This window comes from Gossypium hirsutum, chromosome A04 (genome assembly GCF_007990345.1).
Source record: "Gossypium hirsutum isolate 1008001.06 chromosome A04, Gossypium_hirsutum_v2.1, whole genome shotgun sequence".
NCBI classification, from domain to species: domain Eukaryota; kingdom Viridiplantae; phylum Streptophyta; class Magnoliopsida; order Malvales; family Malvaceae; genus Gossypium; species Gossypium hirsutum.
The window spans coordinates 30688237-30715482 of NC_053427.1; the positions used below are offsets into that span (position 1 = coordinate 30688237).

At 35.5% G+C, this 27246-nt stretch overlaps 1 protein-coding gene across 1 annotated transcript; it reads right to left on the reverse strand.

Moving 5' to 3' along the window:
- Positions 1 to 6171: 6171 nt before the first annotated feature.
- Positions 6172 to 7355, reverse strand: LOC107947918 (uncharacterized). Its single transcript, XM_016882417.1, has 3 exons — positions 7144 to 7355; positions 6652 to 7074; positions 6172 to 6199 (listed from the first exon to the last, which is right to left on the reverse strand). The coding sequence occupies exons 1-3, from the start codon at positions 7353 to 7355 to the stop codon at positions 6172 to 6174; spliced, it is 663 nt and encodes a 220-aa protein (XP_016737906.1).
- Positions 7356 to 27246: the final 19891 nt, after the last annotated feature.

The window sequence follows — 27246 nt, forward strand, 5'->3', positions numbered from 1 at the left end:
ATAAACTTCAAGTGGTCATTGTCCTTAACCCTAGGTCAGGTGACATTCCCGAGCTTTAATTTTGATTGTGCAAACCAAACATCTCTACTTTGTGTCTAATTTATATCCCAGAGTCGATGTCGTGGCATATCAGGATCTATGTCGCAACATAACAACCAATATGCTCCTCTGTAGGCATCTTCAGATGTATGCCGCGACACCTTGTGTCTGTGTCATGGCATCAAAGGCAGACTTGAGTTTTCTTCATTATGCTCCCTATGTTGCAATAGCAGTCCTCCCGTGTTGCGACATAGCATCCAGTATCATCTTAAAATGCCTTCTAATGGTATCCTACACACTTACACAGTATGTTAGTTCTCCCTTAGGCCTCATTCGGCCCTTAAGGTGGTCAATAAAAGACTCAATTTGCACATTTTATTGAATGTAAGTAAAACTAAAGAAACTTAACTAAATTGTAATGAAAATGATTGTATTTGTAACACCCCAAACCCGGCCTAGACGTTATGACCGGATCTGATGCGCCACATCGAAGCGTTCAAAATATTCCGTATTACTTAGTTGGAAAACTTAGTTGGTGTTGTAAAAGACACTTTTAAAAGTAGGTTAAAGTGAATGGAAGCTGTGCACCAGGTAGGAAACCAGGAAGAAGAGGAGGTGAGTCCGTCAGACTGCTTAAGTACCAAGCTCCCTTCGGATCCAATCCTAGACATGCACACCGCCATTGCCACACTCTAACATCTCGTATAATTTTGAAAAAAACCGTTTGATTATGTCCATCTTAAGAAAGTGATTAAGGTTGAAAACGTTTGCTTAGCGGAAGTCTTACTCGTATTCGTGTTACTTTGAAATCACTTAATGTTTTTGAAAACGCGTCTAGAGCTAATCCATTTCGTTAGTTATCATAGTTCAGTTTTATCATAGTAGAATTAAATAATAAAAAAACAACCCAAACCATAAAAATAATTAGCGGCCTTATTACAAAAAAAACCCAAAACCATAAACAAAAAAAATATGGAAAATCCAGTTCACCAGAAGAAAACGAATTTGCAGAAAACGTGTGGCCACTCTGAATCCCGCCCAGCTCCAAGTCCACCAACTAGGGCTCACCTGCAAGGATGGAAGAGGAAGGGGTGAGTTTGGGAAACTCAGTGCGTACAGAAACCCATCCAAAGCCCAAATCAGCTCGAGCCCATTGGGCCTAAGCCCTATTCAGATAACAGTACATAGTGGACCAAAGCCCTTTTCAGAACACAGTAGCAAGGCCTTAGCCCTTTTTAACATAACAGTGTGGCCCATAGGCCCAGTTCAGTAACATAAGTAACAATAGTAGTAATGAATGCAAGCCCAACTGGGGAGACTACTCAACCCACCAACCGCTACACTGCCCCGTACCAGCCCTACACTCCATGTGGGGAATATCTCAACCACCCAGCCCTACACTCCACAGTTGCAACAACGCTGCTCAAATATCAGAAAGTTGAGGCAAAGCCTCCAGTACGTGGATGAACCACTTTCAATACTTCCTCCATCAATACCCCAATCCCATGCAACAGATATTAATAAAAGCATATCATGTAAAATACAGTATTAATCAATCATGCAGTTTAGCCAATTTAAACCCTAGGGGTATTTCGGTAATTATGCTCTTTAGGGGTAATTTCGTACTTACGCAGCTACACAAGCTATTTTAGTAATTTTTAGCAGTTTTATGCAATTTGGTTCCACCATCTAACTAACAGGCTACTTTGCCCATCTCTTACCCATATTGGTCCGTAAGCCCATTGGGCCCAGTTTTTTTTTGGCCCATCTGGCCCCTTTTTCCGAAGTACGCTAAAATGTCACACGAACTTACTTACCACTTTGCGGTGCTAGATCTAACAATTACTCTACGTCTTGAGAGCATTTGCATACTCACAAGCCTATGAAATGCCGAAATTTTGGCATTTCGGCTTTTGCCGAATTAAACTAAGAAAGGGTGTTCGGTACACACCTGATTCGCGACGACTGCTACTGAGATATCTTCCGATGTCCTACAATTGATTAGCACAGTTCTTATTTACAAACCATAATCACTAAACCCACAACCTACTTATCCATGGTCGAACCATGTCCCTAAAAGCCTTTGAAACCTTACCTTTTTGCCAAAATCGATAGCTAGCTCCGAATCCGATTGCTCCAACAACTCATGCCTTCAATCCAACACTTAAGAAGACACTAATCATTGACAGAAAACATCAGTTAAAAACCCTTAGAGCCACATGCCCAAATCGACAGCCTCCCTAGATTTTAGGGACTTCGGCTTTTCCTAACTTTGTAAAATATGACCAGATCTGAGATGATGAACACTTACCCCATACTCCTTTTTTATCTCCACACAATCTGGTGCAGATTTATCTTTCAAACGACGGTAAAACTCGACTCCCCGAGTTCTGAAGTTTCGGCTATAAGCCCCCAAATCTATGGTTTTTTGACTTTTGGGTGATGAAGGAGATGACAATATGAAACTATAACCTTGAAGTAAAATTGCCGTCAGGTATCTAGGATTAAGAAAAGATAATCGTAGATTTAATAAAACAAAAGAACATAGAAGGACCTGGCTTTGAAGAAATCGGCACAAGCAGTGATCACAGGATTTCGGCTTTTATGGATTCGGCAAAAGTATTGATGAACAGTATAATTGATGAATGGTTTTGAAGAAGAAAAATAGAAAAAGAAGAATAGGGGAGGTGGTAGTTTCGGCTAGAGAGGAAGAAGAGAGAAAAGAAAACCTGGTGATGTCTGAGCAGAAAAGAACGACACCACTCAATACCCTAGGTGCCGAAATACTAACCTCATAACCCTCTGCCGATTTTTCCCCCTTCAATTCCCAATATTCGGCCAACTCCTATCCTCTCTCCTAATCCCTTAAATCTCTCCCCTTATCACTCCTTAATCCAAGCGTTTGGACTAATCCAAACTCTTCTTTAGCAGAATCCACCTGGACTCCAACACTACCCCTCCTGCACTTAAAAATAAATGCATCTATTTGTCAACACAGGGAATCGATCCCATGTCTTCCCTTATGCTCCACACGCCACCTTTTTAGGAGCCTAGTGGCGTCACCCTGGACACTTTACCAAGGCTCTTTTTGTGATGCAATTTACCCATCACTCCACTTAAGGGCCACTTAGCCAGAACCCCTAACTCCTAAGTCCAAAAATTCAACCGGGTTTTGGCCAACACATGGGCCTTCTATAAGCCCATTTACCTACCCAAAATATTAATTTCACATCCAAATACAAAATTTTAAAATCTTTACAAAATATTGAAAACCGCGAATAAATCCGAAAATTAGGACGTTACAGTATTCAGGCTCCTTAAGTGTGAAAACTTGTTTAATCTGCTACACTGAATTTCGACATATCAAACTCCCCCACACTTAAGTTATTGCTTGTCCTTAAGCAACATAACAAAAAAAGATGACAAATAAACATGACGACCCTTGAGTAAATTTTATACAAGAATTCACTTTGGAGAATATAACTTAGACATTTCATGCTTATTAACAACTTCAACATGATGAATAGTTGACTTACCACTTTTGACTTCAAGCATCTAATTTCAATATGTTACAAAATATACAAATATTAAGGGTTTGAAGCTTAAGACAAGTATGGAATTCAAAAAAAAAAGGTAACCATCAAAAGGGTTACAAACACGAAAATAGTTTGGCACATTATATTGATCCCTATTTTCCCCCTTAGTCACCCTAACCTGCTCATCGTCTTATTTCTCCATTTCTCACCTTCCTTGTCTCTCCAAATAGGACATCATAGGATGACATAGTAACTACGGCTTGCCTACTAGTTTTGGTGCACTACTGAATGAGTTTTTTTTTCTATTTTTGTCCCTTTGCCATTGTTTTTTTTTTCAAATTTTCTCACTTAAGAATGCTTTTTGGCAATTTAGGTACTTTTTCTACTCGTATATGTTTTCTTTTTGGATTTTTTTTTATTTTGCACTTTCAAGCTAACCTATAATTCTCATATCACACTAGTCTTTCCTTTTTCACTCTATTTTTGCAAACTCTACCATGATGTATCTACTTAACCCTCAATACATATGGCCAGACGTCTATAATCGTGTAGTGCAGGACCATAGAACAAGGGCAAATACAAATCGATGTTTTCAGGCTCAAGGCTTGTAATGTGGTTCATCAAGAAGTGTCAATAAGCTCAAAATTTTGTACTAAAGGTGAAATACAATTATGATAAATTTTTGGCTCTAGATGTGTTCCAAAAAATGCCTTAGGTCATCCCTAAATATCTCAACATGCACAAATATAATCAACCAAACAAGTACAAATTGAACTATTTATTATTTATACCAGCATGCTCGTTTCCTTGTATTTTCTATATCACTTGGTATAGTTGATTGCTTAATACCAATTTATAGTGTAACATCAAGAACTTACTAGCCTAATAATCAACCCATCATGCCAAATTTATTCATAAACACAAGCAACCTATGTACATGTTCCTAACCAATCATGTTTCAGCCCGATTTTTGGGTCTAGTCAGAACAGTGGTTTAGGGACCACAAATCCAACGCAGAAAAGTTTATTTTTATTATATTTTTATGGTATATAGTTTTATGGAATGATTTCCTGAAAATTTTGTTCAAAAATTTTGACATTTGGGCACTCAATTTGGTCAAATGGACTAAATTGCAAAAAGTGCAAAACTTGAGTTCTATAAGCTAGTGATGTCTAATTATTATGAAATTTTAAATTGGAGGTCCTTAAATGTTAATTAGACCATTGGTTAAATTGTTGGACAAAAATGGACATGGTTAGGTATGTTTCTAAAGTTTTTCATTAAGGGCATTTTAGTAATTTGGTAATTAAATGAATTAAAAAGCCAAATTAAGTTTGCTCATATTCTACACCATGGCCGAATGTACCAAGAATAAACCATGGCTAGGGCTTTTTAAGCTTCCAAGCTCGATTGTAAGTCTATTCTAGCCCTATTTTTAATGATTTTTATGTTTTTAAAATCCTCATAACATGATCTATCTATTTCCATCACTAATTTAAGAAATAATCAAGGTTTAAAATTTTATCCATGATGAATATTTGTGTATTTTGATGTTTAATGGTAGAAGATGCATGTTATTTGTTTGATAAACGACTTTTGCTAAGTTATTTTCGGTGAAAATGCCTAAAAGGACCTATTTGTAAAAAGTTATAAAATGGGTGTTAAAATGCAAATAAAAGAGAATTTTGGACTGCTATAAGCATGTATAAGGTTTAGCTAGGCATGGGTATTGACGAATTGAGTACATTTCGTTTTACGAGCCTATGGACTAAAATGTAAAAATGTGAAACTTTAGGGGTAAAAATGTAATTTTTCATAATGTGATTTTGGGCTGATTTGAATATTATAATGATTAAATAAGTTAAATATGATATTATAGATCAAGAAATGAGGTTCGAAATTAGAAAGGGGGAAAATGAGTATTTGACAGTTAGGCCTTTTTGGCCATTTTTATGTCGAGAAGTTCGCATTTTAATAAGCATTAAATTATATATGTTTAATAAGAATACAACTACTTGCCTCTCAAAGTTTGTAAAATAGTTCTCAAATGTTCAGCATGCTTGGATTTATCACGAGAATAGATCAGTATGTCATATATAAAAACAACCATAAATTTATCCAAATACGGTTAGAAAATACAATCCATCAAATCCATAAATGCGGCAGGAGCATTTGTTAAACCAAAAGCCATGACAAGAAATTCATAATGACCATACCTCATCTGAAAAGCAGTTTTCGGCACATTCGAGCCTTTCACCCTCAGCTGGTAGTAATCGAACCTCAAGTCTATCTTAGAAAACCATGTCGCTCCTTTCAATTGGTCAAACAAGTCGTCAATCCTTGGAAAAGGATACTTATTCCTAATTGTTACCTTATTGAGCTGTCGGTAATCTATACATAACCTCATGGATCTGTTTTTCTTTTTCACGAATAAATCGGAGCACCCCACGGTGAAAAGATCGGTCTCACAAAACCCTTGTCAGTCAATTCTTGCAACTCTGACTTCAATTCTTTCAACTCAGTCGGGGCCATTCTATATGGAGCAATCGAGATAGGTGTTGTACCCAAGACCAACTCAATGCCAAACTCAACTTCCCTAACAGGAGGTAATGCAAGTAGCTCTCCTGGAAACACATCCGGATATTCACATACAATAGAGGATGATTCAATCTTTGATTCGGACTCTTTCGTATTCAACACATAAGCCAAATAAGCTTCACATCCCTTTCTCATACATTTCTGAGCAAACATAGAAGAAATCACAATTGGCAACTTATCTGACTCATCTGATTCAACCCGGAGAATTTCACCAATTTCACATTTTAGTTTAATAAATTTTTGTCTACAATTCACTATAGCATCATGAAATGTTAACCAATCCATGCCCAATATAACATCGAATTCATCGAACAACAATAACATCAAGTCAGCCGGAAAACAATGATCTTTAATCATCAAAGGATATTTCTTACAAACCTTATCAACTAAAACATGCTTGCCTAATAGGTTTGACACTTTAATCATAAATTATGTAGACTCAATAGGCACATTCATGCTAGATACCAATTTCATGCACACATATGAATGAGAAGAATTGGGGTCAATCAAGGCAATAACAGATGTGTCATAGAGAGAAAAAGTGCCCGTAATCACATTGGGAGAAGATGCGTCCTCACGCACAGGTATAGCATTGGCCTTAGCCGAAGCTCTAGCCTCAGATCTCACCGTAGTATCTCTTGTCACATTCTTACTACTAGCCCCATTACTGGTGTTTCTTGAAGGTCCTCCCTTTGTAGCCGTACTACCCGGCCTTGTACTCTGAAATTTTTCTTTCTCGGCCATCTCAGGACAGTCATTGATATAGTGGTCTTGAGAACCATATCGAAAACAAGCTCCATCGCTCACCCTACGCTTACCAAAATGACCTTTACCACACTGTTGGCACTCGGGTTTGGGAGCTCTATCATTGCCCACACTAGCCACAAAGGTAGCCTGAGATCTAAAACCCGAATTTTACTTCTTATGGTTTCTGTATGAATGCCTAGCCAACACATGAGAATGAGATTACACATCTCTGGATTTCTTAGACTGGGATGGAAGTGACCTACTCATCGGCCTCTTCCTTATATCTCTAGCCTTAGCTTCGGCTCTTCTCCTTTCCTTGGTCAGCTCCTCAGCTTTACAGGCCCGATCAACGATCACAACAAATTCCTTCAGCTCAAGAATACCCACTAACAGTCTTATGTCTTCATTAAGTCCGTCTTCAAACCTTCTACACATTTTAGCCTCAGAGGATACACACTCCCGAGCATATTTCCTGAGTCTGACAAACTCTCTTTCGAACTCAGTAACTGACATATGACCTTGTTTCAAAATGAGAAACTCCTTACACTTTTGATCGATGAATTGTTCACTAATTTATTTCTTTCATAACTCTTCCGGAAAGAATTCTCATGTGACCTTTTCTCTTGGAACCACTAAAATCAGCATTTTCCACCAATGATATGCCACATCCTTTAACAATAAAATAGCACACTTTAGACATTCATTAGCTGTGCAGGATAGTTCATCGAATACCCGGATAGAATTCTCTAGCCAAAATTTCGCTCTTTCGGGATCATCATCGACATTGGCCCCAAATTCCTCAGCTCATTGCTTTTGAATTCTCTCCACTGGGGTTCTATGAAATCTCATAAAATTTATAATTTGAGGCATTTGAGGCACAGGTTGGGGGGTTTGGAGGGGGTGGAGGAGGTTGAGCATTCAGGTTTATTCGAACGAACTCCATGTACCATGCATCCATTATGTGGAGAAAAGCTTTTCTACCTCTTTCTCTACTAACAGCCGTAGGTATACTATTAGATGACACTACACTTTTAGCGGGAGCAGGTGCGTTACTTTCAACATCATCTGCCACTATTCTATCGGGATCCATATACTATATGAAAATATATTTTTAAATTGTCAGGAGTCGTGTGACAGCCCAAAATTGACCCTAGTCGAGAAGTGGTTTCGGGACCACAAAACCGAGTCATAAAATTTAGTTAAAATTTTATTTGCATATCTTATATGTGTGATAGTACTTGTATAAAAATTTGATGTTTTAATTTTGTATTAGGAATGTGAATTTTGCTTGAAAGGATCTAGTTGAGAGACTTAGAAAATTATGATAGGTAAATAAGTAAGGACCAAATAGTATTAAAATAGGAAAGTTTGGGTTTGCATGTCAAAGTGCCCAATTCTTGATAAGTGGCCGGCCAAGCATGGTTCCATTCCTCCAAGTTTATGTTGTTTATTATTTAATATTGGTAAGTAAATTAGAATAAATAAAAGAAGGGAATTAAAAAGAAAAAAAGGATGAATAAAATAAGGGAGGAAGAAGGAGTGTTCATCCTTTTCCTTATCACAATTGCCGTACCTAAAGAAAGAAAAAGAAGAAAGTGAAGTTAAGGCATTTGGTCATCTTCAAGTTGATTAAGAAGCTCTTGAATATTCGGTGCCTAGGGGAAAAGTTTCTAAGAAGTTTGGCCATGCATGTAACTAGATTGAGGTATGTTTGATATTATTCTTTGAGATTCATGTATATTTTAAGTTGTAAGTTTGAAATCTACCTAGCCATGGTTCAAATTTTGGTAATTGATGGAGATGATATTCGGCCATGAATGTTACATTCTTGGTTGGTATTTTGATGTCTTTGGTGATGAGGTATGAAGATGGTTGATTTTGAGTGTTTAATAAAAAGGATACATGAATTATTGTTAAATAATGGTCGAATGTAGCATGATTAAAGATGTGAATAAATTGAAGTTAAGGAGGTTGTCAAGGAAAAATATGAGTTGGATGAGTTTTAAAGAATAAAAATTTAGGTGACTAGAGGTCAAGGACATTCGGTCAAAGGCTTGTGTGCTAGCAAAATTGGCCTAAATGTCGTTTTGATGTGTTGAATTGAGTAAGCTAGATGTTGGAACACATAAGGATTCGGCCTTCTAAAACAATAGAGATAAGTGTATGAAAGGCTAAGTTTAAGTAGTAAGGCCGAATAGGTTGTAGATAAGGCACTTGTGAGTTCTTGGCCAAGCAATTGACAAATTAAATTAGAGTTCTTGTGACGTATAATGTCAAGTCTAACTTGGTATATTTGGCCACCTAACTAAGTACATCGGTGGTGTTGAATGTAATCTTACACATTCGGCCATATGGGGTAAAAATGGGTCGAGTGTTCATGAGATGAAATTAGGTGTTTAAATGATGTTATAGTTGACATTGTGCATATATACATGCATTCGGCCATCTAATTGAGTATGAAGGTGGTGTTAAATCTAATTGTGATGCCCATTCCGAAGTATATATATATACATATATATGTATATATACATAAGTATGCCCATTCGTGATGTTACCTTTAATTATGTGTATAATCGACTAAATGGGTAATTAGTGAGGATGGTTGCCGAATATACAAACATACATATGCATGTGTAATTGAATTATGAATGTTTAGCAAGATGGTTAAACTAGTTGATTTATTGATTAAGCTCAAGGAGTTAAAGGAGGAGAATCAAGCAAAGGCAAAGAAAAGATCATCGAGTAGCCGAGTTGGAACCGTCCTACCCAACACAAAGTAAGTCATCAAGCATATATTTTGTATTGATCTAAATAGACATAATGTCTATGTAATTATGCCGAATGGAATGATAAATTTATATACATGTATGCATGTGGTGATGAAAGTGTTGAATGAAAAGAAAAGAGGTGAGATGTATTGAGTTGTTGATCTCGGCACTAAGTGTGCGGTATAAACATTTATGATCATGAGATTGGCACTAAGTGTGCGGGTTTAAATTGTTCAGCACTAAGTGTGCGAGTTTGATTATATAGCACTAAGTGTGCGAGTTGATTATATAGCACTGAGTGTGCGGACTTAATATATATTTTTGAATCATATGGGCACTAAGTGTGCGACATTATTGAGTTGATCACGGACAGCGGATCGGGTAAGTACCTTGAGTTCGTGACTACTAGGCGCTATGTTTATATTTGAAGTTGAGCTTGGTAAGTTTGAACCTATGTGACAATTATAATTGAGGTCACGTACATAAGATTTATCGTGGAATAGGTGAAAGGTCGTTTAGTTGTATGATTGTAACGAAAACAAAATGATGTATGAAAATGCCTCAAATATCCTATTGATTAGTATATGGAATGTGAATGCATGACTTGGTATGAGATTGAACCGATAGGTTTGAGGAACTATGGTATGGTTCGGTATGGGTGGAGTAACTAGCCTCGTTCCATTTTGCTTCCTCTTGTGATAATGTTATTAATGGATGGTAGTGCATTGCTTATGACTTACTGAGTTATATACTCACTCGGTGTTTCCTTGTCACCTATTTTAGGTTTCTTGGACTCGTCTCTTTTTGCGTGATCGGGCCGTCATTGGAGTCATCACACCGGCTAGCAAGTTTTGGTACTTTCTTCTTAGTCGGCTTAGGAGAACATTTCGGCATGTATAGGCTATTATGTTGTGTTTGAACTTTGGTATGTAAACTTTTAGCCATGCGAAAATGGCATAAATGTTCGGTTGGGTTTGGTTTTATAACGTTAGGTCGTAAGTCTTGATAATTCGACTTTTTTTTATGCCATATGTCATGGTTGATTATTTTTGGTGTTAAAATTCATGATATGGCAATAGTGTAGTAGGGAGATGTTTGACAATGATTAGCCTTTGGCATGGCTAGTCATGATCATAATTGGTGATATGTATGATGACTTACTAGTTAGATCAAGGAGAAATCACGAAATAGGCATAGTTGCTTTCGTAACAGATGCTGGCAGCAGCAGTGACGTGAGATTGAAAAATCACTAAAAATAGTAGGAGTGGAATTAATTAATGAATAAATTATGTAATCGAATCTTGATGAGTCTATTTTCATATAGAAGTAACTCTTATACCAATAAATGTAACACCCCTTACCCGTATCCGACACCAGAATAGGGTTCGAAGTGTTACTGGACTTAAACATATACATTCATATAAAACTGAGTTATAAAATTTCATCCCAATTTAAAACTTTTAAATCACAAAGGTATACAAGACCCAAAACATAAATCGGAAGCGATTCAGGACTAAATTGAGAACTTTCGGAACCTTTTAAACACTTAGAAAATTTTTCTTGTTTTGAAGAGTCACACGCTCGTTTGGGTAGGCTGTGTGGTTACACGCGCCCGTGTGGCTTGGGACACGTCCGTGTCCTTATCTCGTGTAACTCTCTGACTATGACATTATCAACAAAATAAGGTCACACGTCCATGTTCTTAGACCATGTGGTGAATTAAATTCCAAAAAAATCAAGTGCAGACTTCACACGGCCTGGGCATACTATAACATCCCGATTTCAGGCCTAGTCAGAACAGTGGTTTCGGGACCACAAAACCGACTTAAGAAAATTTATTTTTATTATATTTTTATGGTCTAAAATTTTATGAGATGATTTTGTGAAAATTTCGTTTGAAAATTTTGACGTTTGCGCACTCAATTTAGTCAAAAGGACTAAATCATAAAAGGTGTAAAAGTTGAGTTCTACATACTAAATCTGTCCAATTGTTATGAAATTTTAAATTGGAGGTCCTTCTATGGTAATTAGACCATTGGTTAAGTTGGTGGACAAAAATGGACATGGTTAGGCATGTTTTCAAAGTTTTTCTTTAAGGGTATTTTGGTTATTTAGTTATTAAAATGAATTAAAAACAAAATTAAAAGCCAAACTTTATCCATCTTCAACCTCTTGGCTGAAAATTGCATGGAGAAACCATGGATAGGGTTTTTCAAGCTTCCAAGCTCGATTATAAGTCCGTTCTAGCCCCGTTTTTAATTATTTTTACGTTTTTGCAATCCCCGTAACAAGATCTATCTATTTCTACCATAATTTAAGCTAAGGTTCATGTTTAAAAATTTACCCATGTGTGGCATGCATGCATTTTGATGTATAATGGTAGAAAATGAGTGTTGGGTGTTAAATAAACGACTTTTACTAAGCGATTTTAAACGAAAACGTTTGGAATGACCATTTTGTAAAAGTTGTAAAAATGGTATAAAAGGGTGTAATGATGAGAATTGTAGTTTTCTATAGTTATGAAAATGGTTTGGCTAGGCTTATAGAATGGGAAAATTGAATAAAAATCATTTTACGAGCCTAAGAGCAAAAGTGTAATTTTGGCAAAGTTTAGGGGCAAAAATATAATTTTGTCGAAATATGACTTTGAGTCAATTTGAATAATGTAAGTCCTAAATAGGCTATATTTAAAATGATAGATCAAGGAAATCGAGATTCGGGCTTAAATCGGGAAAATACAAGTTTTAGACTAAAATGGTAATTTTGACGGTTCTGTATTCAAGGTAAGTTCGCGTGATTTAATAAGCATATTATTCATTTTATTATTGTTATACATGAAATATATCTTTCTATGATTGTATTGAATTTTATGTTAATGGACATTTGATAGAAATTGACATTTTAAATGAAATGAATAAGTTTGTATGAAAACTAGGTGATATGTTATTTTTGGTTGTATGGACTAATTCCCAAATAAACATGAAAATGTGTTGAATTGAATGTACATTGCACCATCATCTATGCATATTGATATACTTGATGAAAAGAGAAAATCTCGGTTGAATAAAAAGGGATATTCGTTGGATAAATCATTGTTTACATGACATGAGATCTTGCATGTGTTGCAAAAAAGGATTTAGCCTGGACGGGTATTCTGTTGATCCCAATATAGAAAGGATCTAGCCCAGACAGGTGTTCCTCAAGTGATCGAGCCTCCCAAAGAATATAAGTGCATTAAGGATTTTGCTCGGATGGGTAATATGATTGAGGACTGAATTTAGCCTAGACTAGTAATTTAGATCCGAACTTATGAGAGTGTATGTCATTGTATGGGATTTAACCTGGACTGGTATTCCTGACAACACTTTGTGAGTTATGATACATGAAATTTATCCTGGATTGGTAATCCCACCGTAATGAGTGAGGTTCGCAGAATTGCGTACTTGAAATGATCGCTTGTATGACTTGATGATAAATGTGATATCCATTGAGATTCCGAGGAATTCAATGGGAATTAATATGAGAAATGGAATGGAAACACAGGTCTGTGGCTAGGCCTGTGGTTCATTTTGCGTGATGACATCATAGTCAGAGAGTTACACGGCCTAAGGACATGGGAGTGTTGAAGACACACGAGCGTGTCCCTGTGTCCACACGGGCGTGTGGCTCTGCTTCATGGAAAAAATTTCATAATATTTCCCGAACCTTCCAAAGTTCCCAGTTTAGTCCCTAATCACCTTCATAGCACGCTTAAGGCCTCATAGGCCCAAATAAGGGACTGTAAGATAAAAATTTAAAAGTTTTAAATTTGAACAAAATTTTATGTCTCAGTTTGCATGATTGTTTGTGTTTAAGTCCGGTAATGCCTCGTATCTTGTCCCGACGTCAGACACGGGTAGGGGGCGTTACATTTAGTGGTATCAAAGTTATGGTTTAGTCGATTCTTGGACTAACCTAGCATGAATGAGAGTCTAGCTATACATGCCACCGATTCGTGATTGTGTGATGTCTCACGGCGTGAATGAGAACCATCTTGTTTGGAAAAAGGTACTCTCCAACCGAGCTACACTGACCATATTAAATGAGATGCTAAGGTATTCGGGTAAAGTATAGTCGTGATAAGCCTGGATTTAGAAAATTATGAATAAAAGTTCATGATATATGTGGTAACATGTGAGATGAAAGTTCATGTTACGATGAGTACCTATGCTTATTTGATGTTCATATGATATTGTGCACCTGACTTGTTTGATTAAGTGAATGTGATAAAACAAAATTCATAAAGGTATGAATAAAGGTTTACAATATCATGTTACGGATAAAAATGTCATTGTCCCGATTGGACTTTGAATGTTGATGGATTGCAATGATATCCATGAGTGAGATAAAGGGATATATTGTAATGAGTTTATCTATGTTTAATTGATAGCCCTATGATGTATATGACTGATTTGATCAAGTAAACGTATGTATTTGAGTAACTCATCAACCTTATTGATAGAGCAAATGTACGTGTATGCTTGTTTGAGTAAGTATGATTGGCAAACTCACATAGCTTTAATAAATGTGCTAAATTGATTGAATCGAGTTATATGACTATAATGATGAAATAGTGTCATATGTATATACGTATGAAGATAAGTTAGGGATCTTACGACCTCACCCCCTTACCAGAATGGTGTTTATAAAAGATTTTACGAGATCTGTGGGCTAAGCTCCCAAGTGTGAAACCAAAGAGTTCAGCTGTGGAACAATTATAAATATGGTCATAGTTTGTAAATGAATTGATAAGTAAAGATAGAACTAGAAAGATATCAGGTTGATTTAAAGATTATTCGATTTACGAAGAATCGTAATGAGAGGAGAAATTAACTTTGGTAAACTGACTGATTCAGACACGATGTTGAAAGAATGTGGTAACCAGAATTCTTTTGAACTTATTTTCTTCAGTGAAAGAAATAATACGGGATTAGTGATGACAGAAATAATCGAAGGAATAATATTTGAAATGTATGACATTTGAGTGTAACAGCTTACAGTGAGTGGATTATGACTGTCTCTATGGAGGTGCCCTAAGGATTCATTTGTTCTCGGAAGTGTTATTAAGACTATCTATCTTCTGATAAATTGTTATTGTACGAGGATGTTTTCTAATCTTGATATTTGACGAAGGAATTGATAACCTGATTGGTTTATAATCGGTGTTGTTCCATTTCTCTCGGGTATTCTATTACATTTCGTCTATTGAGACTTTATGAGAAAACACACATGACGCTATGATTCTGTTTCTTCTAATAATTGATTTGCCCGATATGTATATGGAAGGTATATTCTTCTTGTTGCATCTATCTTTGGTGTCAGAATGATATTTTCTTCTGGATTTCCTTATGTTGGATTTCTATATTTTGGATTTCTCCGTTATGGATTTCCTTATTTTGAACTCTTGGTAACCTTTATCTTTTAACTCGTGGAACATGGCTTATAGTTAAAGTATGACCTTTAGATTATGATATATGTATATCAAGTATGATTATCCTTTTGATTTGATCATGGTAATTGGTGATTTTGGCATTTGGATGTCTCTAAATTTCCATATAAGGATTTAACATTGGCAAAGGCTTAAATGGTAAAATCTTCGTTTTGTGAAATTAATGGCTTAATTCATGATTGGCAAAGTTTAGACAGATGAGAACATTGTTAACCAAAGCCTTTGAACTAGTCTACTCTGTGTTGAGCAAAGACTTCCTGATTTTTAGTGATGTATTGTTGTTTGAATGGTGATGTGTTTTAAGACAACAAGGTAAGTGATAGCTTAAAGTATCTAATGTCATAGAAAGACCTGAGTTTGCTATAGTGCAAATGGCTTGGGTATTAAAAGAAGATGAGATAGTTATTGTATGATCCATGTGTAAGAATATTTGAAATGTTAATGGGGTTAAAGCCGAGCATCAGGTTCTACCAGAGTTATCTCTACCAGTATTGACATTAGAATGGAAATGAGAAAGTTAATATGAATTATCTTGTCTGGATTATTCATGTCCTTGAAAGAGGAAAGTGATATGTAGCGTGTTGTTAAATGTTTGACGAGATATGTAAATCATGCTGGTATGTACTGAATTTTTGCTCATCAGGCTCGAAGAATTTCATGTCTTTATGAATGTTGGACATCTTGAGATTCTAGTCTCCACTAGTCGGATTGAGATCCGGGTTTCATATCATGATTTCTTGGGAAAGCCAAAGGGGCTTTGAAATGAAGGTAATTGAGAGTTGAATTGGAAAATAATCAGACTGTGTGGAATTATAAAGAGTATGAGGCCAAGATGAACTGGCTAGTTTCACTATTCGAATTCGAAAAAGATTCAGGTATGAATGTATATGTAACATGATGGTATGGATCTGACTTTTGAAAACATGAACTTTCTAGTAGAGATTAAGTTGCAGTGAACGTGTTGTAAAGCGAAAACCGCTTATGATTCTTGTTTGTGGAATTTCGAGACATGTAGTAAAAGTTCAGCACTGAGTGAAAGTTCATTGACATCGATTATAGGATTGAGGAATCCAAGTGAAAAATCAAAACCAAATTTATGGTAAGATTTTCGAGGACGAAAATCCCTAAAGGGAGGAGAAATGTAACATCCCGATTTAAGGCCTAGCAGGAACAGTGGTTTCGGGACCACAAAACCGACATAAGAAAATTTATTTCTACTATATTTTTATTTTCTACAATTTCACAGGATAACTTTTTGAAAATTTCGTTCGAAAATTTTGACATTTGGGCACTCAATTTAGTCAAAAGGATTAAGTCGTAAAAAGTGCAAAAGTTGAGTTCTACATGCTAAAGGTGTCCAATTGTTATGAAATTTTAAATTGGAGGTCCTTATATGGTAATTAGACCATTGGTTAAGTCGGTGGGCAAAAATGGACATGGTTAGGCATGTTTTCAAAGTTTTTCATTAAGGGCATTTTGGTCATTTAATTATTAAAATGAATTAAAAACAAAATTAAAAGACAAATTTTGTCCATCTTCAACCTCTTGGCCGAAAATTGCATGGAGAAACCATGAATAGGGTTTTTCAAGCTTCCAAGCTCGATTGTAAGTTTGTTCTAGCCCCGTTTTTATTGATTTTTATATTTTTGCAATCCCCGTAACAAGATCTATCTATTTCTACCATTAATTTGAGCTACGATTCATGTTTAAAAATTTACCGATGTGTGACATGCATGCATTTTGATGTCTAATGGTAGAAAATGAGTGTTGGGTGTTAAATAAACAACTTTTACTAAGCGATTTTCGACGAAAACGTCCGAAAGGACTGTTTTGTAAAAGTTATAAAAATGGTATAAAAGCGTGTAATGATGAGAATTGTATTTTTCTATATTTATGAAAATGGTTCGGCTAAGCTTATAGAATGGGAAAATTGAATAAAAATCATTTTACGAGCCTAAGGGCAAAAGTGTAATTTCAACAAAGTTTAGGGGCAAAAATATAATTTTTCAAAAATATGATTTTGAGTCGATTTGAATAATTTGAGTCCTAAATAGGCTATCTTTGAAATAATAGATCAAGGAAATCGAGATTTGGGCTTAAATCTGGAAAATACAAGTTTTGGACTAAAATGGTAATTTTACCGTTTCCATATTCGAGGTAAGTTCGCGTGATTTAATAAGCATATTATTCATGTTATTATTGTTATGCATGAAATATATCTTGCTATGATTGTATTGAATTTGATGTTAATGGACATTTAATGGAAATTGACATTTTAAATGAAATGAATAAGTTTGTATGAAAACTAGGTGATACGTTATTTTTGGTTGTATGGACATGCATGCATTTTGATATCTAATGGTAGAAAATGAGTGTTGGGTGTTAAATAAACAACTTTTACTAAGCGATTTTCGACGAAAACGTCCGAAAGGACTGTTTTGTAAAAGTTATAAAAATGGTATAAAAGCGTGTAATGATGAGAATTGTATTTTTCTATATTTATGAAAATGGTTCGGCTAAGCTTATAGAATGGGAAAATTGAATAAAAATCATTTTCCGAGCCTAAGGGCAAAAGTGTAATTTCAACAAAGTTTAAGGGCAAAACTATAATTTTTCAAAAATATGATTTTGAGTCGGTTTGAATAATTTGAGTCCTAAATAGGCTATCTTTGAAATAATAGATCAAGGAAATCGAGATTTGGGCTTAAATCTGGAAAATACAAGTTTTGGACTAAAATGGTAATTTTACCGTTTCCATATTCGAGGTAAGTTCGCGTGATTTAATAAGCATATTATTCATGTTATTATTGTTATACATGAAATATATCTTGCTATGATTGTATTGAATTTGATGTTAATGGACATTTAATGGAAATTGACATTTTAAATGAAATGAATAAGTTTGTATGAAAACTAGGTGATATGTTATTTTTGGTTGTATGGACTAATGCCCAAATAAACATGAAAATGTGTTGAATTGAATGTACATTGCATGATCATCTATGCATATTGATATAATTGATGAAAAGAGAAAATCCCAGTTGAATAAAAAGGGATATACGATGGATAAATCATTGTTTCCATGACATGAGATCTTGCATGTGTTGCAGAAAAGGATTTAGCCCTGACGGGTAATCCGTTGATCCCAATATATAAAGGATCTAGCCCGGACGGGTGTTCCTCAAGTGATCAAGCCTCTCGAAGAATATGGGTGCATTAAGGATTTAACTCGGATGGGTAATCTGATTAAGGATTGAATTTAGCCTGGACTGGTAATTCAGATCCGAACTTATGAGAGTGTATGTCATTGTAAGGTATTTAACCTGGACTGGTAATCCCGACAACACTCTGTGAGTTATGATACGGAGGATTTAGCCTAGACTGGTAATCCCGACGTAATGATTGAGGTTCGCGGGAGTGCGTACTTGAAATGATCGCTTACATGACTTGACAATAAATGTGATATCCATCGAGATTCCGAGGAATTCAACGGGAATTAATATGAGAAATGGAATGGAAACACTTGAAATGATAAATTCATTTATGTTTAGATGATACTAGTATGATGTATATGATTGCCATGTTTAGATGAGTGGTTGTGCTAAGAGATAGCACAGATACGTACTAGAAACCCATGAGCAAGTGTTTTCCACGTGAAATGAAATGGACTTGTGATAAGAGTGCAAATGAATGAGTGATATTTATGAGAATAATTTTGATAACAAATTTGTGATGGTTATCATCATGTTGCACTAAGACAGATTAGTACAATACCAGCGGTCCGACTTTGAAAATCGAGCAAAAATAATGGAAATTGAGTTAGAGGATGAGTAAATATAAAATTAAATCTTATTGAGTCTAGTTTCAGATAAAGGAAATGGTGTAAGCAAAGCAATCTCATATGAGGAGATATTTGAATATTTGTGAAACAGGGTCAGAGTGATCTCAGAATCCCCTATCTTAATTTTGGAAAATAATTAAAAATAATAAAAAAATTATTATGGGTTATAATTTATATGCTTAAAATCCTTATTGAGTATATTTTCAAGGCAAATAGACAAAATCATCATCTGAGTCCCGTACTATGAGATAATTAATTTACAGTGAAGAGAGGTCGGAACTGCCAGACAACGAAATAGGGGTAAAATTTAAAGAATAAACTGTACTTATTGGATAGAGAAAAAATTCTGAAAATTTTATGGTAAAAAGATATGTGAGTGTAGTTTCAGGGAAAATTAACAGTTCTTAATTCAGAGTCTCGTAGCTCCAGATACAAATAATTTAGTGACCGTGACTCAGGAAAACAACTTGACTGGACTCTGAATAAATGGAAAGAATTTTAAAAATAGCATGTTATCACATTGCTTATTATTTTTCATGCGAGCTTACTAAGCGTAAAGCTTACTCCCTCCTTTCCATTTCCTTAGCATTTTCAGGTCAGCTTGGGGTTGAAGATCGTCGGGGTAGTATCACACTATCGAGACATCTTCGTTGGAATATTAATATATTTATGCTAGTGATTCCAAGTGAGTGGCACTATAGGGACTTAGTTTTTTGATAGATGTTATTATGAGTAGCCAAATTTATTAGCTTATAATGATTCGTTGTATATAACCATGAGATGTGGCTTATAATGATTATGTCTTGTAAGCCTATTTATCCATGTTAAACCCTAATGTTTGTGATGTGGATATGCTTGTTGTAAATGCATGTTGGTGTATAACATGTGTGTATGATGAATGCTTCATGACCAATCGAACCAGTCATTGCTATGAAAAAATGCATGATATAGAATAAAAAAAGATGATGATTTTGATTGAACTTGAATGCTCAAGGTATAGTGACACAAGTGATAAGTGAATAATTCTAGATTATTAGTAAAGGTGGTGCAATAGTAAGGTTAATGGTCATAGATGTTTGCATCTAGACTTAATATTGCACGAGCATGCGAAATACATGAATAATGACATGTTAATGTTAAGAATATATCTTAATGGAGGAGGTTAAATCATTAAAATGATGCCATGATATGTGTCCTTAATATATGTAATGAATTGTGGAAATTAAGGGTAACACAAAGGCTTGGAAAATAACCTAAGTGTTAGTCACACAAGCAGCGACACGACCATGTGTCTCAGCCATGTGGAGGGCACGGCCTAGGACACGGGCGTGTGGCTTGGCTGTGTGGTTCATTTTGCATGATGACGTCATAGTTAGAGAGTTACATGAGCTGAGGGCATGGGGGTGTTGAAGTCACACTGGTGTGTCCCTATGTCCACACGGGCGTGTGGCTTCGCTTCATAGAAAGAATTTCATAAATTTTCCTAAACCTTCCAAAGTTCTCGGTTTAGTTCCTAATCACTTTCATAGCACGCTTAAGGCCTCATAGGCCCGAATAAGGGACTTTAAGATAAAAATTGAAAAGTTTTAAATTTGAACAAAATTTTATGGCCCGATTTGCATGATTGTTTGTGTTTAAGTCCGGTAATGCCCCGTATCCTGTCCCGACGTCAGACACGGGTAGGGGGCGTTACACACATGCCCATGTCCTAAGGCCATGTTCTTCACACTGCTGAGACATAGGGCCATGTCTCTACCTGTGTGTTACTACTGGGCATTCTGTTTTGCATAATTAGGGTGCAGGGGACACACAGCCTGATCACATGCCCATGGGACAGACCGTGTGTCACACACGGCCTAGACACATGCCCGTGTGTCTAACTGTGTGGACAATTTCTAGGCTATTTTCCAAGCCATTTGTCACCCTTAAACACTCACACATTTACACTCACTTCATGGCATGCAACATGGCACATTTGATTACTTAAACATTCACATTCATGATTAAACTATGACTTAGTAAAGTCAACATGTCACTCATTCAAATTACCATACTTTCGAATGGCATTCCACACCAATTTCATGTTTATTTATCATCTTTACCAACCTAACTTCAAGCTCCACATTCTCACCACATTTATTACATACTTATTAACCATATCTCATTCACCAAACGTACATGCCATCCATCACACTCATCAACCACAATCAATCATAACTATATTAAAGCATCAACACATTTGCATGCATGCATCGATAAATAGGGTTACAGCCCAGAATGATCAATATGAGCCACCTCTTATGGCCATATACAAAATAATCATGATACCATCATAAGCCAACACATTTGGCTAATCAATATGACACATAACAAAAAGACCAAGTCCCTATACATGCCATACTCAAAATAATAAGGCTAGCTATACCCCAAATGTTGAATTGATAGTGTGATCATGCCTCCAACGTCTTTCGATCCCCGAGCTAACTTGGCGAAACTATAAGAGATGAAAAAGAAAGGGAGTAAGTTTAAAGCTTAGTAAGTTCACATACAAATAAAATGCAACTTAAACAAACATAAATCAAGCATATAACATAACAAACATAACCTTGCATTTTATCAAATCTCATGAACTTACTTCTCATATATATGTACATGTTCTTACCACAAGCTCATCATATTTCATGTCATTCACATGAGTTTAATGTACATACCTGTGCCACTTACACATAATAACTTACTTTCTTGTCTTGATGCAATCATTAAGATCGCTCATTGAGCTTCTCTTGAACTACTCGTTGAACACTCGGAATACTATTGGATACATTGAAAACTTGCACCTAAGTGCCTCATATGTAGCCAATGCTACTCCATATCTCAGACCACATGTTGCTCACTTACGAGCTACTCACGGGACTACTCATATAGGTCGTTAGGTATCCGCAACACATGTCGAACTACCTTGCCATTAATAGCATATACGAGACCAATACCCAGATGCCAAAACATGTGTCATACATATCACAAACTCAGACCACAACTCAATGAGTTCGGATGTCACATATATCATGAACTCAGACACAACTCAATGAGTTCAGATTACATAATTCCTAGTGACATGTCACTTGTATCCTAAACTATTCCTAAGGTTCAAACGGGATTCTTCGATACCACATTTTGGTCAAACTTGTCATAACGTCAATTTCAATGCTCATAGAACCAAATCACATATTCATGGAGAAATCAAAGTATAATTCATGATACAATTTAGGCAATAAACACATGATACAACATCACATTAAATAGGTATGTACTTACCATACATGCAATATTAAAACATTTAAAGCATGGTATATGTTGCATTATTTGCAAATAAACTTACCTCGATACAAAAATGATAGAAACGAGCCTAATCCTCGTAAACCTTGTTCTTCCCCGATCAAGACCCAAATCACGTTTTTCTTGATCTATAATGCCAAATTTAACTTTCTCAATACACACATTACTTGTATAGACTTATAACATATAATTTGGTAAAATTACCTTTTTGCCCCTAACTTTTCACTTATTTACACTTTCGTCTTTAGGCTCGTCAAATGAAATGTATGCAATTTCTTGGTTATCGAAGCCTAGCAGATCCATATTCTACCTCATATCAGCCCATATTTTCCTTTATTTCACATTTCTACTACTCATTTTTACACATTTTACAAAAAAGTCCTTTTAGGTGTTTTCACTAAAAATAACTTAGCAAAAGATGTTTATCACACATCAAACATTCATATTCCTCCATTAAACATCAAAATACAACCATGCTACACATGGGTCAAATTTCATGCATGAACCCTAGCTTAAAATAATGGTAGGAATGGATAGATCATGCTTCAAGGACTTCAAAAATGCAAAGAACAGAAAAAAAAGGGCTGGGGAGCATTACAATCAAGCTTGAAAAGTTGAAAACCCTCTCTATGGAACCCTTTTAAAATTTGACTATGGCTTGAAGAAGATTGACAAGATTTTCCCTTCATTTTCCCTTTTTATTCTTTTACTTACCAAATGAAAAAAATGCCCTTAAGGCTTTTCTTTCAATTTTTTCCTATTCATGCCTATTTTGTCCAAATTTTTAGAACCTGGTCTAATTTCTATTTAAGGACCTCTAATTAATAATCCAACGCAATTTCATGCTTAAAGCTTCTAGAACACTAGTTTTGCAGCTTATTCAATTTAGTCCCTAAAGTCAAATTGGACATCTTAGGCATAGAATTTATTCATGAAAATTTCAGACAAGCATGCAATCATATCATGGACCATAAAATAATCATAAAATAATCATTTCTATTTCAGATTTGTGGTCTCGAAACTATTATTTTGACTAGACCCTAATTCGGGATGTTATAGGAAACCTTTGAGGCTATTTAAATAAAGTATTAGGTCGAAAGGATAACTTGAAATCACCAAGAGCGGGGAAGGTAAATTTGCCTTAAGAAAAGTTTTGGAAGCAACGAAAGAAAGTGCAACAATGAACACAACAATTTGTAGTGGTTTGACCCCAATTGCTTAGTCCACTACTTTAGCTTTCCACAACTAAGGATTTTCCCAAATTCAATAATTTGTACAAACTTTGAGGAAAATGTTTAACCTTACAGTCTTCCTTAAGATTTCTACTCAAAATCTTAAGATTGCAACTCCTTAAGGTTTATACCCAAACCTTAACCCTCTCAAAGAGAATACCAAATAGCAAACTAAGAAGTAATCCTTACAAGATTGATGTATTTTCTAATTAAGCACACATACAAAGAATAACACTTGAGCTGAATGAATATAATGAAAGCTTACAAGTGTTTACAAGAAGAATATGAAAAAATAAGCATTAAGGTTGTTTTGATTGATCTTTAAGCTTAATGATCTCTCTCCTTGTTGTAAGACCTTTGGAACATGGTATTTATATCCTTTAATACATTTCCAATTGTCGGGGTTGTTTTGAAAGTTAATAAAGCCATTAGGGATTAAAATACCATATCATTAAATTCACTTGCAACAAAAGGTATCGATATGTTTTCTACTAGTATCGATACTATTAACATTTAATGCATAATTTAGTGACCGTTGAAATTAGTTTACAATGATACCAAAGACAAATTATCGAAACCTAATAAAATGTATTGATACTTTTTGTAAAGGTATCGATACTTTTTTTGTGAAAATTGAAAATAGAATGTCAAATTGGTATAGATTTTAGTATGGGTATCAATACTTTTTGGCTTGGAGCAATATTGACTTGTTTAAAAATAGTTTTAACATGATTAAAAATGTTTAACTCAATTGAGACCATTTAAACTTGATTTTATCAATTCTTCCCAATTTTGTTCAACTTTAAATTTTATTCAAAAACACTTTAATTTGTTATATCAAAACATATTATCAAATAAAGTTTATTTTAACATAAATGAATGCCTTCATCAAAAATTTTGAATGAATGACATGTAAAAAATTAGAAAAGAATTACATGAACGATCCTCTGAAGGCAAAGTAAAGATAGGACTCTTAAGTTAAGATAAGTGTAAGGGATAATGTATGAACAAGTAGAAGAAACTAAGTATCCAATGAATTTTGAAAGAAAGGCACTGTATGTAAATGAAATGGTGAACCCTGCATAATAATAAGAAAAGAACACAGAAGCTAGAACACGCCAGAATAGGTGGTGAATCCAGGATATGTGTGAAATGCATGTATAGGTAGCACATTGAAGTAAGGAAGATCTAGACTAACTATGTGTTAAGTAATGGGTGTAGTCTACCTTGCCTGAAGGTAATGGAAAAATTAGTAAGTATGAAATAAGATTGTAAGTTTGTTAATAAGGTAAAAAAAATGGTTAAGGACTATGTAAAGATAATATTTAAGAAGAGGCATAGAAAGTGAAGAGATTTTAAGTATAGCACGCTCAAAGGAAAGAAACGACCATTTAAGTTTGGACCTTGAATCTGGAACCTAAAAGAGTGAAGGCTTAATGAATATGAAAGGAAGATAAGTCTTTAAAGACACTGTGAGGAAGATAAAAGGCATAAAATAAAAAGGAGTAATTACAATCCGTTAAAGGAAATGAAGGACTTGCCAAAAGGAATAAGGCAAAGTCTAAGGACACATGTAGATGTGCGAAGCATCTATTATGATTGGATGTGATGAATCAGGTATTTAAGGTTTAACTCACTAAGTTCTTATAAACTTATGAAGGTTATTTCAAGTTTCAAGTTGCAAAGAAGTTTGCGCAAGGAGGGACAACGCCAGAGCTGCGCCAAAAGAAAGTGGCATGATGGGTTGTTATACATACAAAGGAAGTTAAATGGTGTGTCCAAGTTAAAGCATAAGTTATTTAAGTAGCATTCTAATGTTTTTACAGTAATCTGAGAGATAAAAATAGAGAACACTGAAATTTCATTATCATGAGTTGTAAATGTAACCATACAATGTACACCCATAAGAGACTCTATCACATTCATTGTAACACCCGAAACCCGGCCCAGACGTTATGACCGGATCCGACATGCCACATCGAAGCGTTCAAAACATTTTATATTGTTGATCCAGAAAAACTTAGTGTTTTAAAAGATAATTTCATTATAGGTTAAAGTGAATGGAAGCTGTGCACCAGGTAGGAAACCGAAAAGAGGTGGTGAGTCCATCGGACTGCTTAAGTACCAAGCTCCCTTCGGATCCAATCCTAGACATGCATTCTGCCATTGCCACACCTTAACGTCATGGATATTTCTAGGAAACCGATTTGATTAAGTCATTTTTAGGAAAAGTGATTAATTTTGGAAAATACTTTCATTGCGGAAGCTTTGCTTGTTGCCATGTTATTTTGAAATCAATTGTTGTTTTTGAAAACGCGCCCTAAAGCTATCCAATTTCAACAGTTAAAATAAGTAATACCTATCTTAGTAATACATATTAAAACCATAAAAAATAATTAAGCGGCCATATTACATTTAAAAACCCAAAACTTCAAACGTAAATAAAAAGATATCCAATTCACCAGAAGAAAATCAAACTTTCAGAACGGGTGGCCACTCCTAATTCCCTCACAGCTCCAAGCCCACTATGGTTGGGGATTTCCTGCGTGGATGAAAATAAAAGGGGTGAGTTTGGGGAAACTCAGTGTGTAAGGAAAACCCATTCAAAGCCCAAGTCAACTCAAGCCTATTGGGCCTAAGCCCATTCAGGTAACAGTGGTACTGGACCAGAGCCCTTTTCAGATTACAATAAACTGGGCCTTAGCCCCTTATTCAGATAACAGTATGGCCCATAGGCCCATTTCAAAATACATGCAACATCAATAAACATATGCAAGCCCATTTGGGGAGACTACTCAACCCACCAACCACTACACTCCACCCGTACCAGCCATACACTCCATGTGGGGAATAGCTCAACCCATCCAGCCCAACACTCCACAGTTGCAGCCTTGCTGCTCAGTTAACAGTAAATTGAGGCAAAGCCTCCAGTACGTGGACAAGCCACTTTCAGTACTTCCTCCGTCAATATCCCAATCCCATGCATCAGATAATAACAACATGGCATGCAGTAAATAACAATAGTCAAACATGCATTTAGGTCAATTTAACCCTAGGGGTATTTTAGTAATTTTGCACCTAGGGGTATAACAGTAATTTTCCATACATAGGGGTATTATAGTAATTTAGCTATTTTTAGGGTTTTTCATGCATATTCCTACTTTTCACGTACTAACAAAATCACGTACCGAGGGTTCTTACCGAATTAGGCCCGTTGGCCCATCATTCCAATTTTGGCCCATTAAGCCCAAAAATATCGAGGGCACAGCAATCTTGCACTTTGCAGTCCAAATTTTGCAGCTTACCAAAAACATTAATCGATTTACCTCACGAGCATTTGCACACTCGCAAATCTACAAAATACCGGTTTTTGACATTTCGGCTTTTCGACTTTTGCCGATCGAGACTAAGAAAGAGGGTGTTAGTTACACACACATGTTTGCGACGATATGCTGACGAGATCCACACACGAACTGCCTACAATTGGATTACTAACACGTTAATCTAACTATTCAAATACTAACTACGTATTAACCCCTTACAATATTCGGCCAACCACACCTACAGATCATAGTAAGCTTATAAGAAACCAATAAGCAACTCATTAACAAATTTTTGTCAATGTTTACCACATAATCATAATTTCACTGCAAGCTGTCTT

Coding starts and splice junctions, on each gene's coding strand:
- LOC107947918 (XM_016882417.1), bottom strand. CDS start 7,355: ATGTGTAGAAGGTTTGAAGACGGACTTAATGAAGACATAAGACTGTTA. Junction 7,075..7,143: donor TCTAAGAAATCCAGAGATGT/GTAATCTCATTC, acceptor TTCGGGTTTTAG/ATCTCAGGCTACCTTTGTGG. Junction 6,200..6,651: donor AATTCTTCTCATTCATATGT/GTGCATGAAATT, acceptor ATGTGTTTCCAG/GAGAGCTACTTGCATTACCT.